The 18,198-nt window shown below is 41.3% G+C and overlaps 1 protein-coding gene across 1 annotated transcript in view; it reads right to left on the reverse strand.

Moving 5' to 3' along the window:
• The window catches only part of LOC126162174 (probable glutamate receptor), a 127,697-nt gene extending 111,573 nt beyond the window's left edge, over positions 1-16,124 (reverse strand). The window contains exons 1-3 of the mRNA XM_049918529.1: positions 16,049-16,124; positions 7,162-7,340; positions 665-1,300 (exon numbers count right to left, since the gene is read on the reverse strand). Coding sequence (XP_049774486.1) covers positions 665-1,300; positions 7,162-7,245 — 720 coding nt within the window. The 5' untranslated portion in view covers positions 7,246-7,340; positions 16,049-16,124. The remainder of the gene's footprint in view (positions 1-664; positions 1,301-7,161; positions 7,341-16,048) is intronic.
• Positions 16,125-18,198: the final 2,074 nt, after the last annotated feature.

The following is an 18,198-nucleotide window of genomic DNA, read 5'->3' on the forward strand; positions in this document are numbered from 1 at the left end:
ATGACATCACTAACTGCCTGAGAGCCACCAGTGCAAGGAATGGGTTCCCCATAGTAGTAATGTCAGCTGCAGCTATTGGGTAGAACCGTACAGGAGCTGTTCGGAGTATTACCTATAATGAGTTATTTATTGGTATAGTCCCAGTTTTTTCGTGTTTTATTAATTCTTTAACTCTTCGTTTATAATTTTTCTAATCACCATTCCGTAAACTACGTGCTGATTCTTTCCGTAACTAAGGAGCTGCGGTTCGCATAGTCCGACGGAATCAAAGAAATAAAGAAATAAAAGCAATGCTCCGAGATGAGTAAGCTGACTGTGTGCCCCCCTCCCCCCACCCCCCTTTTCCCGCCTCGACCCATTTGTTGTTGCCACTGATGCACGGGCAGAAGCTGAAGCAGAAGTCATTCAACAGGGTGAAGACCTCCATGATGTTTTCTGCATGGAATAGATGGATAATGTTCAAAGTCACAAGTCAGGGAACGTAACTAAAGTCTACGCTGCACTCAGGAACCTATGAATTACCAACTATCTGAGGGTCGTTGGTGAAACAAATGAATTCTCAAAAATAGTAGTGTCAGCTGCACCTAACGCATGGAACTATGTAGCTTTTTAGTAACGAATGAGACTTAAAAGATATCTACTTTGTAATTATGTTGAAACTTACCACAATGGATGCCACCACCTTTGTGCGCTTCAGGTCAAGTCTCCTTACCGCTACTTCGCGGACAGCTTTCCAGACGACGGCAGCTGACCTCTCCCAGTACCCCAGCTCCGAAACAACGAGTTCGCCGTGTTTTCTACGCCTGTAGGCTTCCAGAATTGTGTACTTACTATCTGCATCCCTTCTACCCACAAGCACCTGACTGTCAACGAGGATGTTCAGCTCACGAAATACTTCACAATAAAAACAAATTTCTACAGTCTCATCCACTGGAGTATCGTCACTAATTCCTTTAAAGTTGAATTCAGAGTTTTCCTTGCTGGTGCGAAAAGGAATTTTAGTCACGTGCATACTGTTACTGTTTGTGTACCCCGTGTTTCTTATTGAACTGGTCCCATCACTTAGGTCACAGACTTCCGCCGAATTGCAATCTTTATCTCCCAGATTTATTACATCCGTCGTTATTGTATTGTTGAAAGTGGGCACGGTAATATGTTGTTCTTTTACAAAGTTCCTTCCGTTGTTTATCCGTGTTGATACAGGTAACTTAATGTCAGAGACAGTATCTGTGAGTCGCAGAGCACCTGCAGGAGAAGCATCGTGCAGGATCAGCCAAACATGTGGAGGTTTGAAGAACTCCTGTAAAGAAAGTGGTAAATGACTTTTAGAAACCGTAGCCATTATTTTATTATAAATTACAGATTTAGATTATGATGATAAGCATATAAGAGAAAAGGCGGATTATCACTGTGCACATTCAGGCCTCAGGACAGTGAGAAAACATAAGACAATAATTTGATTCAATTTTTGGTGTTTGATTTCCACGCCGTCTCTCTGGAGATCCTGATAATATCTCAGCATTTTGCTTAAAAAAGGCACTTGGAAGTAGAGTGGATCACTGCCTCTGAAAAATGCTCGTCTGCTCAATGTTTTCATGTTTTTGTTGTTGTGGTCTTCAGTCCAGAGACTGGTTTGATGCAGCTCTCCATGCTACTCTATCCTGCGCATATTTCTTCATCTCCAAGTAACTACTGCAACCTACATCCTTCTGAATCTACTTATTGTATTCATCTCTTGGCCTCGCCCTACTATTTTTGCCCTCCCTGCTGCCCTCTGAAACTAAATTGGTGATCCTTTGATGCCTGAGAATGCGTCCTACCAACCGATCCCTTCTTCTACTCAAGTTGTGCCACAAATTCCTCTTCTCCCCAATTTTATTCAGTACCTCCTCATTAGTTACGCGATCTACCCATCTAATCCTCAGGTTTCTTCTGTAGCACCACATTTCGAAAGCTTCTATTCTCTTCTCGTCGAAACTTGTTGTCGTCAATGTTTCACTTCCATACACGACTCCATACAAATACTCTCAGAAAAGACTTCCTGATACTTAAACCTATACTCGATGTTAACAAATTTCTCTTCTCCAAAAGCCGCGCGGGATTAGCCGAGCGGTCTGATGCGCTGCAGTGATGGACTGTGCGGTTGGTCCCGGCGGAGGAGTCCTCCCTCGGGCATGGGTGTGTGTGTTTGTCCTTGGATAATTTAGGTTAAGTAGTGTGTAAGCTTAGGGACTGATGACCTTAGCAGTTAAGTCCCATAAGATTTCACACACATTTGAACATTTTTTCTTCTGCAGCAAGCTTTCCTTGACATTGCCAGTCTACATTTTATATCCTCTCTACATCGACCATCATCAGTTATTTTGTCTCCCAAGGAGCAAAACTCATCTCATTACCTAGTCTAATTCCCTCAGCATCACCCGATTTAATTCGACTACATTCCATTATCCTCGTTTTGCTTTTGTTGATGTTCATCTTATATCCTCCTTTCAAGACACTGTCCATTCCGTTCAGCTGCTCTTCCAGGTCATTTGCTGTCTCTGACAGAATTACAATGTCATCGGCAAACCTCAAGGTTTTTATTTCTTCTCCATGGATTTTAATTCCTACACCAAATTTTTCTTCTGTTTCCTTTACTGCTTGCTCGATATACAGACTGAATAACATGGGGATATAGGCTGCAACCCTGTCTCACTCCCTTCCCAACCACTGCTTCCCTTTCATGCCCCTCGATTCTTATAACTGTCATCTGGTTTCTGCACAAATTGTAAATAGCCGTTCGCTCCCTTTATTTGATCCCTGCCACCTTTAGAATTTGAAACAGAGTATTCCAATCAACATTGTCAAAAGCCTTCTCTAAGTCTACAAATGCTAGAAAGGTAGGTTTGACTTTCCTTAATCTATCTTCTAAGATAAGTCTTAGGGTCAGTATTGCCTCACGTGTTCCAGTATTTCTACTGAATCCAAACTGATCTTCGCCTAGGTCGGCTTCTACCAGTTTTTCCATTCGTTTGTAAAGAATTCGTGTTAGTATTTCGCATTCGTGACTTATTAGACTGATAACCTGGTAATTCTCACACCTGGCAACATCTGCTTTCTTTGGGATTGGAATTATTATATTGTTCTTGAAGTTTGTGGGTATTTCGCCTGTCTCATACATCTTGCTCACCAGATGGTGGAGTTTTGTCATGGCTGGCTCTCCCAAGGCTATCAGTAGCTCTAATTAGATGTTGTCTACTCCCAAGGCCTTGTTTTGGCTTAGGTCTTTAAGTGCTCTATCAAATTCTTTAAGCGGTATCAAATCTCCAATTTCATCTTCATTTACGTTCTCTTCTATTTCTATAATATTGTCCTCAAGAACATCGCCCCTGTATAGACCCTCCATGTACTCCTTCTACCTTTCTGCTTTCCCTTCTTTGCTTAGAACTGAGTTTCCATCTGAGCTCTTGATATTCATGCAAGTGGTTCTCTTTTCTCCAAAGGTCTCTTTAATTTTCCTGTAGGCAGTATCTTACCCCTCGTGATATGCGCCTCTACATCCTTACATTTGTCCTCTAGCCATCCCTGCTTAGCCATTTTGCACTTCCTGTCGATCTCATTTTTGAGACGTTTGTATTCCTTTTTGCCTGCTTCATTTACTGCATTTTTATATTTTCTCCTTTCATCAATTAATTTCAATATATATTCTGTTACCCAAGGATTTCTACTAGCCCTCGTCTTTTTACGTACTTGATCCTCTGCTGCCTTCACTATTTCATCTCTCAAAGCTACCCATTCTTCTTCTACTGTATTTCTTTCCCCTGTTCCTTTCAATCGTTCCCTAATAATCTTTCTGAAACTCTCTACAACCTCTGGTTCTTTCAGTTTATCCAGAGATAGCCCACCTGCTTAAATTCCCACCTTTTCGCAGTTTCTTCAGTTTTAATCTACAGTTCATAAGCAACAGATTGTGGCCAGAGTCCACATCTGCCCCTGGGAATGTCTTACAATTTAAAACCTGGTTCCTAAATCTCTGTCTTACCATTATATGAACTATCTGAAACCTTCCAGTGTCTCCTGGCCTCTTCCAGGAATACAACCTTCTTTCATGATTTTTAAACCAAGTTTTAGTTACGATTAAGTGATGCTCTACGCAAAATACAACCAGTCGGCTTCCTCTTTCATTCCTTATCCCCATTACATATTCGCCGACATATTTTCCTTCTCTTCCTTTTTCTACTATCGAATTCCAGTCCCCCATGACTACTAAATTTTCGTCTCCCTTAACTATCTAAATAATTTCTTGTATCTCATCTCGTCGTCTGTGGAGCTAGTTGACATATGAACTTGTACTACTGTGGTAGGCGTGGGCTTGGTGTCTGTCTTGGCTACAATAATGCGTTCACTATGCTGTTCGTAGTAGCTTACCCGCGCACCTATTTTTTATTCATTACTAAACCTACTCCTATATTACCCCTATTTGGTTTGTATTTATAATTCTGTTTCACCCGACCAGAAACATTGTTCCTCTTGCCACCGAACTTCACTTCCCACTAATTTTAATCTATCCATTTCCCTTTTTAAATTTTCTAACCTACCTGTCCGATTAAAAGATCCGTAGAACGTCAGTTTTCTTTCTCCGGATGACGACGTCCTCCTGAGTAGTCCCCACCCGGAGATCCGAATGGGGGATTATTTTATCTCCGGAATATTTTACCCAAGAGAACGCCATCATCATTTAACCATACAGTAAAGCTGCGTGCCCTCAGGAAAAATTACGGTTGTAGTTTCCCCTTCCTTTCAGCCGTTCGCAGTACCAGCACAGCATGGATTTCGAAAACATGGTTTATGCGAAACTCGTATAGCTCTTTTCTCACACGGATCAAGGCAAGCAGACGGATGCAGTATTCCTGGACTTACGAGAAATATTTACTCAGTATCACACGAGTACTGATAATGGTACGACCACATAGGATGTCAAACGAAATCTGTGACTGGATGAGGATTTCTTGGTTGAGAGGATGCAGCTTGTTATCTGGGATGGAGATACGTCGACATACGTAGAAGTAGCTTTGGGCGTGATCCTTGGAACTGCTTCGGGACCCTTGCTGTTCATGTTGTATATTAAAGATACGGGAGACAATTAATAAGAACCTCAGATTTTTACGGATGATACAATTGTCTATAATGAAGTATTCTCTGAAAAAAAAACTACACAAATATGCAGTCATATACTGACAAGATTTCAAAGTGAAATAAAAATTAAAACACCTGCATTTAATTTATTTATGCAATAGGTTCCGGTGTTCCATAACAGCATCTTCAGGCCCCTTGATCAACGTAAATTGGGTGGAATCCAATCTCGCGTGCCCTCATAACAGGAATAAATATTGAGTCGTCGGTTGATGAACGAAGGGATAGTGTCGCGTAAACCAGAGATAATAGTGTCTCCTGTTATGACTGCACACGAGATTGGATTCCTTCCAATGTACTATTGTCAAGGGGCGTGAAGGTGGTGTAACGGAACACCGAAATTCACTGCCTAAAGAAATGAAATGCAAAAGAGACGGCTGCAGTTGTTTTTAAATTTCATTTCATGTTAATAAATAAATGGTTCAAATGGCTCTGAGCACTATGGGACTTCACTTCTGAGGTCATTAGTCCCCTAGAACTTAGAACTACTTAAACCTAACTAACCTAAGAACATCACACACATCCATGCCCGAGGCAGGATTCAAACCTGCGACCGTAGCGGTCGCGTGGTTCCAGACTGTAGCGCCTAGAACCGCTCGGCCACCCGGGCCGGCTTTCATGTTAATAGCCTGCGTCCTTGTAACCATATATTACAAGGAGGGACATACAAACAAGTTTCAGAGTGTTTCTAAGACCAGCTGAACTAAACTCTGCGATCGGGCCTGGAGGAGCGCGCAGTGAAGTTCGTCCGCCGTGCCATATGGTGTCATTCGGCCGGGCTGCTGTGTGGGTGGGCGTGTTGATAGACACCGGCCTCCCGGTCGTCGGCTATTCAGACTATGGAGGAGCTGTTTCGCATTCAAGCAGCACGTCAATTGGCATCTAGAGGCCGAGCGCACACAGTTCAAGTCTTTCCACGAAGAACAAAAATTACTGACAGTACCGGAAATTGAACCAGGGTGCTCCGTATGATCCTTAGCCGCACTGATCACGCAGCTACTGAGGTGTACTGCAAGAGTGGCTGCTTGCTTTAGAAGTTCAGAAATGTAAAATGTGCCCTCCAAAAAACGTAATATCCTACGATGAGAACGAGTCACTTGTAGAATCAGTCAGCTCGTATAAATAACTGGGTGTAATAGTTGGTGAGGATTTGAAATAGAATGCTCTCATAGGTTCAGCCATAGGTAAAGAAGGTAGTTATCTTCGCTGCATTGGTGGACTACAGAGAAAATGTAATCAGCATGCAAAGGCTTCTGTTTACAAAACATTCGCACTACATGTCCTAAATATTGTTCAGTTGTAAGGGATTCATACCTAATAGGAATATCGAGGGGGGGAGGAGGGGGTCGGAAGCATACAGACAAGGGCAGCGCGACTGATGATACGGCAGAGCCTCACGAAGATGCTGAAAACCTGAAGTGGCAGACGCCTGGAGGTAGCCGACAACTATACCAAGAAAACCTACTTGCGTAATTTCAAGAATTAGTATTAAGTGAAGACTGTAGGAGTATAGTACAGCCCCCTACATATCGCTCTTGTAGAGAAGGCGAAGACAAGATTGGACTAATCACGGCGTGCACAGAGATCTTCAGGCAATCATTCTTCCCATGCTCCATTCGCAAATAAGGGAGAAACGCTAATGAACGACACCAGCGAAAGTGCCATCTTCCATCCATTCCTCATTATTTTGCAAATTATGGATGTAGATGTAGATTTGATAACATTCTAATTGAGTACAATACACTGTAATACGGACTACAGAGCCATCTAGTGTAAAGACATAGACGTTGGTTATACATCCCAATGATGCATCATTATAGTTAACTGTAATACTTAAATGCTGTATGTTATAATACAAACGACGTTAAAGTTAGTGGAATGAAACAGAAATACACAGCAGACATGCCGAAAGAATAGACGACAGCATACACTTATACGTTTTTCTGTCGTTCTATTCACTCTATAAAATTATTTTATACTAATACTTACCCCGTTTTCCCCTGCTTTCTTCAGGAGAGCGGAAGATTCTTTACATTCCAAGTCAAGAATGAAGAGCAGAGAATTCCCGTCCATGTGAAATGTGGGAAGCTGTTCCCAGTGCTGCCAACCATTGTACACTGACGATAGTACTCCATCGCGTGAGAGCGCCTTCAGTAGTTGGAGGTCACCTGCAATATGTAGGAATCACGAAGACCCATACGAGCAGAAACGCATTTTGCGTGTACAGAGACATACTGAATGTAAGTGATTTAACCCTTTGAGTAGCAGTGATTTGTATCTGAAACCATAATTTTATTAATTTTTTCTTGAAGTACCAGTGCCTTTCGCACGAAACTACCGATGCCATTGCAAGACAGGGACATCTAGCGGTAAACGGAGGTACTTTTACGGATGTAGTGCATTGTAACACTCACTCACAACGTTCAAAGCAACGGTCGGCGTGAATAATGTGCAACATGACTGTAGGAGATTGTGACAAGTGGTTTTTCATATAATGATCATATTGAGGAGACCTCTGACAGTGAGTGTAGTGTATCTATAGTTACTGTAAAGTAAATTTGAGTTTGTATTAATACTTTTATGAGCGGTTTGGAAATGAAAATACTGACGCAGTATGTGCTTTTAATACAAATATATTAAATTTTAGGCCCATTTTTGCTTGTTATTTAGGACCATAATTTGTTTTAATCATTATAAGCCCATGGAAGATACGAGATGTGGGATTGTTTCTAGGAAAAATGCGAAATTGCTTTTTATTATATATCATGAAGTGAAAGCTGTATGCCCCATTGGATACAAAGTGAAACCACCCGCTTCAGGCAACTGGTCATTTACTTTTTGCCAGTTTATTCCCGTGTTCATTGCTTACTACGATGATTACGCTCAGTTTTGTGAAAAGATTTAAAATGAATCTTTTTCTATATTTTTCGGCTCACAGGGTTAATAGAACATTAGGAAAGTAAAATTTCGACCAGAAACAGCAAACAAATGAATTGCTATATAAATAACTCGTATTCAAAGAGATAAGCTACTGATTGAACAGTAACAAAGTTTACTAGTAGTTTCAATTGAACAGATCATCATCAGCTACCATGAAATGTTAGGCAAGTTTACATACGATGTATAATACAATGTTGTAAATAAAATGTAGACTGTAGGATACAACAATCATAGTTACCATGCTATGTGGTCTTTTACTGGTTACGATTATAACAGGACCTCACATGTTATATTTTGTGATTGGCAATAGGGTGTCATAGTATACGGTAGCTATTGTCATTGCAGGCTACTAAAATAGAAACGTCAGGAACGACAGCGAATAGGAAAATTTTACATATTGTACATGTACACTGTAGTAGGTAGAATTCAAAAATTTGTATCTGATTTGGGGTTATGCATAACTTCGAACTCCAGCTATGGAGTCGAGTGACCATAGATGACAGACAGGAATACGTCACTGCTTCAGCGCTATACAAGAATACATAGATAGTAGTGGCTGACGAATGCTGGGATGTCAGCCTCTCCGCTGCCAAAGACCAGCTGTTTTCAGTGGGTGAGAGATTCGGAAATCGTGCTGGGCGGGGCTACAGTCAAACATCCTCTCTATCGAGATAGGTCAGGACAGCACGGAAACATTCTGTCTTGCGTTATATTGTTGATAAACGATGCCACGGAAACCTCGTAGATAGGTCATAGCCAATGACCTTAAAAGTGAACTCATCTGTCAAAAGTACCGGCTGTATGAAACAAAAGTGATCGTATTGTGTACCGAATGGCATCCCATACCATAGAGCCAGGAGCTGGGTTTGTATGGCAATGGCAAATTCAGTCTGGCAATGTTCGTTCTCTTCTGAGCATCCACACCTGGGAACCTGTATTGTGATGATTTACACAGAACCGGGAATAACCTGTGTCCTGTTGCACGAGGCGTAACACAGTTTTCTTACAAATAACCAATACTCAAATCCAATTTCTGAAAGGAAAACTCGCTGCTTAGTCTATTCTTACATACAAAACGTGATGATGCTACTCTTACCAATTATGTCATTTCCCTATCCAAGCATGTAGTACACTACATGTCAATATGACCTTTGTTTCATGCCGCCCCAATGCAGTTGAAATTTTGATTTATCATTGCGTATCTTTTGTATGCTCGAAACCGGTAGTATGTAATTTTTTTGTTCAATCAGCAGCTTAAGGGGTATGATTTTCTTTACACATTTACATGCTTGAATACTTCGTTCATAAAGAACAGCATCATGACGTCTACAGTTGGTGAAAAATATAAATACAACAGTTTACTGCGTAGGTCATTTATTTATTTTTCCAATAGACATTTCGTTGCTTCACACCATCATATTCAGTTGGAGAACTGTGTGGCTATATCGCAGGCGTTAGTGACGAATACAGACGCTTTTTCACAGCAGAAGACCAAGTGCAAGGCAGATTATGTGCTGTTGACAGAAATGTCTTTTCAAAAAAGACACTGTTAGTGTTAAAAACATGAATTTGCCAGAGTAAAGGGTACTTACAGGAGTGGTAGAGTGAAAAAAAATACTGCATACTGCCGCTCAACCACTTTGAGCTCACACGTTTCACAAAAAACCCATCATTGATTCAAAGAGCTCAGTTATAGAGAAAATATGTAATTGTTGAATTGAAAAACAAAGATTATGTCCAGGACGTCCTCCAAACCTTTAATGCCAACTTTCATCTGTGAGCATGAAATAAATAATACTATTGGCTTACTTGATCTAACCATCACGAAGAAAGGTGAAAAAGTCTTATAAATTGGCAGGAAACCAATCACCACTGAGATACATGCACATGCTCCTTCCTGCCCCTCAATTTGCACGAACTACCAGCATAGCACTAAATGATTCATTAAGCTCTGAAAATCCTATTGACTGATGTGAGCCTTCAGAATGAAATGAGAATCAGAAAACAACTAGCTGCAGCTAATAGACATAAACCCACACTAATGAGCAGTTTAGCTATAAAAGTGAAAGAGAAAATGAACAAAATAGCCATCAAGAAATACAAAAATACAATGACAACATGCATCTTCTTCCTTGGTTATCTCCTAAGAAATTGCCCATGTCTTCAAAGAACGTAAAATTAGAATTGCATTCCAAATAAAAAATAAATTAACAACAGACTACATCATGATAACCTAAAAACTAACCATGATAAATTTAAACGTCTAACATATACAAACTCAATTGTAGTACATGTCCAGCTAAGTACACAGGACAAATTGGCTGTAGCTTCCACATCAGATTCAAAGAACACATCAATTTCTGCCAGTACAACACGCTACACAAATCGCCAATAGTCTCCATTATAGAAATACAGGACATCCATTTGATGGTGTACAGAGCAATCTTAAGATACTACATGCAGTAAACAAAAGACAGAAGATGTATCTCAGTGTGAAGAACTAGAAACCTGAATGCACAGAAAGAAACGTGGTTAAAATCTAGTCAGTGACAATAATGAAACTTGCTGAAGCCACATTTTCAAAAGCTTTAACGAAGCACTTTAAACATTATCCTAATTTATGATGAGTTTCAATGCACAACAATTTATTTAGTCTCTTCCATTTACATTTCAATAACTTCCACCTACAGTGTTTATACAGAACCTGTTATAACCAGCCGTGCAACACGAGAAAGATCTTCAAAAATATAGACACATAGGAATACGTTTTGTTAATACAACAATGCAAATAACCAAAGTATGGCGCATGCAACATTATATTGTTAGATGTTGAGCGTTTCTTTCTTTAAATCCACAACGTATTTATAACTAGCAAGTTGTCTAAATTTAGGAACAAGTCAGTAAATTAAATTATTTTTGCTGCTACCATTGATGACAAGTCAGTAAATTATTATTGCTGTTACCATTGATAACTTTGTATCACGCTTAAGCACAAATCGATCGTGTTTTGAAAATGAAAGAAAAAATATTTATGTACACATAACCATTTAATATAATATCTGAACTGTGATGTATAGAAAACAAATAGCCAAGCTCTAGAAATTGCTCCATTCATTTGTATTCAATGTAGGCAAGCATAACTCTGACATGACTCGTATAACATCTTTGAAGTGATATTTAAACAAATGTTCAATGAAGAGAACATACAACAAGCGGCAGTATGCAACATTTCTTCGACTCTGCTTACCTTTTAAGTACACTTTACTCTTACAAATTCATGTTCTTTAACTTTAAAAATGCCTTTTCTGAAAAAATAATTTTGTCACTAGCAAAAGGCGTACCATAACCTACCTTGGACTTGGTCTACTGCTGCGAAAATACGTCTGTGCTCTCCACAGCAATGTAGCTACACAGTTCTCCACCTAAAGATGATGATGTGGAGCAACGTAATGCTCAATGGAAAAATATATAAGTGATTGATGCAGTAAAGTGTTTCATTCGTGTACAAAAGTTTTGTGCCATCTTATAAAGGGTATGTAAATAAATCAGAGTCTCGTAATTATTAAGTGATCTCTTCTCAAGCCCATTACCCAAACCAGGTTTCGTCTTTTCAGATGTTATATATAATCTACTCCACTATGCTGTTCTTATACACGTGGTGCGATTTCAAAACCAACATCAAACTCAATGAGAATAGAATAATCAACGACTTTTACGCCCCGTCGAGATTGAAATCATTAGACTCGGAACACAAGCACAGATGTACACAGCGAGACAAGGAGATTGTTGTAGACACCGTACGGGCTTTATTCTCAAGTCGTTTATAGAAACCACGTAAAACTAAAATGAGTGTAACGTAACGGGGACTTCAGCAGCACTCTTCTGGAATATGATATCTTTATAGGTTGAAAACCGCGGTTTTGTGGGGCTGCAATATTTTTCCAAACATTAAAATTCATTAGCACAATACACTTGACCAATTTAAAGTAATAACAAAAAGCTACCAAAAAGACATACCTCGAAAATGGTCAAACTGGCCCATCTTGATATATCAATAAATTTGAATTTTTGGCAGAAGATTGCAGTCCTGACTAAAACATGGTTTTATCAGTTAACAAGTTTACAGCAGGTGCGGAAAGTAGCGTGAAGACGTTGAAGCTAAAAAGTTTGTTTCCGTCAACTGTTCACATAAATTTGTTAGCCGATGGCTGCGTTTATGAGTGCCAGAGCTCAAAATTTCATTAAGGCTCTTACTAAGAGTCACCCTGAGCAATGTCCGCCCCTGGTAGCTGAGTGGTCAGCGCGACAGACTGTCGTACCCAACGGCCTGGGTTCGATTCACGGCTGGGTCAGGGACTGGGCGTTGTGTTGTCTTTCTCATCATCATTTTATTCCCATCGACACCCAAGTCGCCAAAGTGACGTCAACTGGAAAGACTTGCACCAGGCGAACGGTCTACCCCACGGCAGTGCCTAGCCACACGGCTGAAACCCTTAGCAATAATGTCGCAAATATAAGGGGTACTCAAAAAGAAATGAGCCAGGGACTGTAAAATGAAAACTACTCTAATGATCGGGAAGGGAAGGGAAAGGAAGGTAGGGAAGGATAGGGAAGAAGGTATTGTCTCTCTAACAGTGCTGAAGCCCCATACTCGCCGCTAGGGGGACATGGATGTGCACCGACGTGACGAGGGAGCGAGTGCATCTACGCGTCGACCGTCTACTGCGCTCGGTATTGCTAAATGCAGAGAAATGGAGGAGTCAAAAGAAGAGCAGTGGTGTGTAGCAGAAAGAGAGAATGGAACAGAAATTCCTCCAAGAGCGGCGCAAGTATGCGGAGACTACTGAAAGTCTGTTCCAATTCCGACTCTTACTCCAATCTCTGGGGCAATGGCTGCCACCATAACCCACCGGTCTTCATTACTGAGGGCATCCACCTGCTGAACAATGGTAACGCCGTTCTAGACCGTGTGTCATCTACGTCCGTCCTTGTGCCACGGCTTAACCCTTACAACGGACATGTGTTGCTCTTGGTACACCTATTCTTCGATGAATTTACATTGTCCTTACTCTGTCAGGAAGTGCAACGCACAACCTCTGCTCTTTATGAAGTCTCCATTTTTTTAGCACTGCTGATCGCAGTGGACGATCAAAGCGTACACGTTCTCACTCTATCGACATTTTGGTATGCGCCCATGTCCATTTAGCCTCAGCTCTCTTATAGGGGCCACAGCTTCTTCCGTAGGGAATGGCATTATGATCCCTTCAGCAGTTTCGATTTTACAGCGCCAACGGCCTCGCCACATTGGTAACACCGGTTCCCGGAAGTTAAGCGACGTTGGGCTGAACTAGTACGTGGATGGGTGACTTTCCGGGGAACGCCGGATGCCGTTGGTGTTCCGGACACGCAAGTCGCCGAAGTGATTACCAATCGAAAGACTTGCATCAGGCCGCGGTGCCACAAGACATTTACCTTATTTTACAGCCTCCGACTTGTTTCTTTTTGAACAAAAAAAGAAATTGATCTCGAGTATAGGCACTGCTCTACCACAACGACCACTCAACCACTAGCATAAAAAATTAAGATTCTAATAACAATAATAAATAATGAAACTTACTGGCAGATTAAAACTGTGTGCCCGACCGAGACTCGAACTCGGGACCTTTGCCTTTCGCGGGCAAGTGCTCTACCAACTGGGCTACCGAAGCACGACTCACGCCCGGTACTCACAGCTTTACTTCTGCCAGTACCTCGTCTCCTACCTTCCAAACTTTACAGAAGCTCTCCTGCGAACCTTGCAGAACTAGCACTCCTGAAAGAAAGGATATTGCGGAGACATGGCTTAGCCACAGCCTGAGGGATGTTTCCAGAATGAGACTTTCACTCTGCAGCGGAGTGTGCGCTGATATGAAACTTCCTGGCAGATTAAAACTGTGTGCCCGACCGAGACTCGAACTCGGGACCTTTGCCTTTCGCGGGCAAGTGCTCTACCAACTGAGCTACCGAAGCACGACTCACGCCCGGTACTCACAGCTTTACTTCTGCCAGTACCTCGTCTCCTACCTTCCAAACTTTACAGAAGCTCTCCTGCGAACCTTGCAGAACTATCACTCCTGAAAGAAAGGATATTGCGGAGACATGGCTTAGCCACAGCCTGGGGGATGTTTCCAGAATGAGACTTTCACTCTGCAGTGGAGTGTGCGCTGATATGAAACTTCCTGGCAGATTAAAACTGTGTGCCCGACCGAGACTCGAAGATTTCTTAAACAGGAGATTGGAAAACCGATGGATCGGTCGTGGTGGAGATCACGATCAGCAATTCATGTCATGGCCTCCACGCTCTCCCGACGTAACCCCATGTGATTTCTTTCTGTGATGTTATGTGAAAGATTCAGTGTTTAAACCTCCTCTACCAAGAAACGTGCCAGAACTGCGAGCTCGCATCAACGATGCTTTCGAACTCATTGATGGGGACATGGTGAGCCGAGTGTGGGAGGAACTTGATTATCGGTTGGATGTCTGCCGAATCACTAAAGGGGCACATATCGAACATTTGTGAATGCCTAAATTAACTTTTTGAGTTTTTGTATGTGTGTGCAAAGCATTGTGAAAATATCTCAAATAATAAAGTTATTGTAGAGCTGTGAAATCGCTTCAATCATTTGTAATAACCCTGTATATATATATATATATATATATATATATATATATATATATATATATATATATATATATATATATATATATATATATATCCACTTATGAAAAGGCATATTGCACTTCATATCTTCGTAACGAAGACATTTACAAGAAAGGCAGTCATGCTGGTTAACATGCTCCTGATAGCTAAACAACATTTACTTCATACCTTTTCCGTTTTACTTCTGGACAAACGGTTATTTGCAGTGTTCTAGATACATGGGGACATCCAATACATCTCATCACTTTTCGAGTCTCTCTTTCTCTCTCTCTCTCTATACGCTGACACCAGTCCACTCACACTACTTCCCAGCTCACTTCGTCAGCTTCCTGCCTGCCCGACTATCCGACTATCTGAAATAATCGAAAAAGAGAAACGAAGTACCTTTCTTGAATATTTAAGGCATACAGCGTAGTTCCAGAAGGCGAAAACATGATACTTGTTACGCGGAATCTGTTGAAAAACTTATAAAAAACATGGAAAATAATTATGTGATGAAATAGAAACCCCTTTCCATCCCAACAACCGTCCGCCCCCGGTAGCTGAGTGGTCAGCGCGACGGAATATCAATCCTAAGGGCTCGGGTTCGATTCCAGGCTGCGTCGGAGATTTTCTCCGCTCAGGGAATGGGTGTTGTGTTGTCCTAATTATCATAATTCCATCCCCATCGACGCGCAAGTCGCCGAAGTGGCGTCCAATCGAAAGACTTGCACCTGGCGTACGGTCTATCCGACGGGAGGCTCTAGTCACACGACATTTACATTTACTTCCTAATAACCATAGTCACAAGTTTTGGACAATCTCGTTTGATTTTGGACAATCTCGTTTGACGCATGCCACAGTAATCGATTCGCTACAGCAATTACAAAGTCACATTGAGTTTATATTGCTGTTAGATTCTGATATGACCGACAGACTGATCAAATACATTCAATAAGAACTGATGTGATAGCTTTTTCCCCGAGAAAGTCCGTTTGTTTCTTGTTTCCTGTCCACCTCTGCCCCTCCCCTCTCCACGAGACAGAGTGATCTTCTACAACGCCAGCCACTCATACTGAGGAAACATCGGAACAACAACAACCGCACAACCGACAGGACGCTGAAGGGATGCTCATCAAGCAGCGACAAACAAAGCACCAATCAAATAAATCTTTAAGTGTGTTAATACCGGCTGCTAAAGGCAACACAATGCACACATACGAAGTAACTATTGCAGCTTTTTGGCGCTGAACATACCTGCATTCCAGCAGACGAAAGCGTGAACTCCTTTAACGAAGGATGCTGTGCTCGTGTGGCGGATGAAGTCGAGAATAAAATTAATATTGCTACTGTGATCATTTAGACGTTTACAGAGAACTGTGGACGTTAAACAAAGAATGAATGCCACCCTTATTATGAATGTGTTGCCAAGTAGTGCCATAGTTTCCAAGCCCATTCAGCACTACATACGTGAACCTTAGACAATGAATGGACTCTCCGTCTGTGCTAGTCCGTTTCTCACATCAAAAGCGCTTCCAGGTGCTTCCTCGAGACCTTTCTCTTCCTCCATTTTTAACGAAAATTAGTTGGCAGAGGGCAACGTGGCCGGTAATAAGACGGGGAGCGATAGGGACGACAGCCCGAGCATTACGCATTCGGTAACAAGCGACGCGAGCTCTTTGTTATGGAGATGACTAGGCTGCTCACTGAAAGCTGAACCACTGCCATGTAATTTTTGTCATTGTCATCGGAAGCAGTAGCGACTACGTCTGCCGTGTCGTGTGCGCGGTTTCGAGTAAATTATGAATTTCCGGTGACCCTGAGAATCACCACAACGGTATACACGGAGCAGAAAGCTTGTGAAATGAGACATCTACGTCAGTACCCTGCGCCTTGCAAATTTTAATGATCCTAATAGCAATATAATGTAATTACAACTAGATGATAAACGGTTTCGGTTAACTAGCAACCACCGCAGATCATGCTTACAAAATAATTGGTACCTTGGAACTGTGTCAACGACAGCAACTATGCGTAACTTACCAATATTTAAAGGCTGATAGAACTACGTCTGTTGGCGTACGAAACCAGTATGAGATTCTAAACACGAGACACTAAACATCGCGCTTTGACCTGGCTTTTATTATTCACAAGATACGCTTATTAACGGTATTGTTGTAGTTAACACAATACCTAGTTACTAATTGTTCCGTAAGCATGACCGGAGGGTGGCTATTACTCAGGCGAAACAGGTTATGAGAAGTTTTAATTACATTATATTGCGAGTAACACCACTAAAATTTGTAATAAATAATAAAGACCACTATTGAAAAGAGATTCTGCCAGGGCTAGACTCAGAATTACGAGTAAAATGTGTATTTGTTTTTTGAGAAGTCTCTACTCCTTTCCCGATTTTTAAAACCAAACAAAGGCGCACACATCAAGACCGTACTTCTACCTGTTTAGTTAACTCCTCCGATTACTGCAGTTTCACGTTTCAAATTTTTTTAAATATACATATCCACTGGTAGAAACCGACCTCGGAGAAGATCAGTTTGGATTCCGTAGAAATGTTGGAATACGTGAGGCAATACAGACCTTACGACTTATCTTAGACGGAAGATTAAGGAAAGGCAAACCTACGTTTCTAGCATTTGTAGACTTAGAGAAAGCTTTTGACAATGTTAACTGGAATACTCTCTTTCAGATTCTAAAGGTGGCAGGGGTAAAATACAGGGAGCGAAAGGCTATTAACAATTTGTACAGAAACCAGATGGCTGTCGAGGGACATGAAAGGGAAGCAGTGGTTGGGAAGGGAGTGAGACATGGTTGTAGCCTCTCCCCGATGTTATTCAATCTGTATATTGAGCAAACAGTAAAAGAAACAAAAGAAAAATTCGGAGTAGGTATTAAAATCCATGGAGAAGAAATAAAAACTTTGAGGTTCGCCTATGAGATTGTAATTCTGTCAGAGACAACAAAGGACTTGGAAGAGCACTTGAACGGAATGGAGATACTTGAGACACTTGAAGTACTAAAGGAGTTTTGCTATTTGGGGAGTAAAATAACTGATGATGGTCGAAGTAGAGAGGATATAAAATGCAGACTGGCAGTGGCAAGCAAAGCGTTTCTGAAGAAGAGAAATTTGTTAACATCGAGTATAGATTTAAGTGTCAGGAAGTCGTTTCTGAAAGTATTTGTATGGAGCGTAGCCGTGTATGGAAGTGAAACATGGATGATAAATAGTTTGGACAAGAATAGAAGGTTTCGAAATGTGGTGCTACAGAAGAATGCTGAAGATTAGATTGGTAGATCACATAACTAATGAGGAGGTATTGAATAGAATTGGGGAGAAGAGGAGTTTGTGGCAGAACTTGTCAAAAAGGAGTGACTGGTTGGTAGGACAT

Source organism: Schistocerca cancellata, chromosome 1, assembly GCF_023864275.1.
Source record: "Schistocerca cancellata isolate TAMUIC-IGC-003103 chromosome 1, iqSchCanc2.1, whole genome shotgun sequence".
Taxonomy (NCBI): domain Eukaryota; kingdom Metazoa; phylum Arthropoda; class Insecta; order Orthoptera; family Acrididae; genus Schistocerca; species Schistocerca cancellata.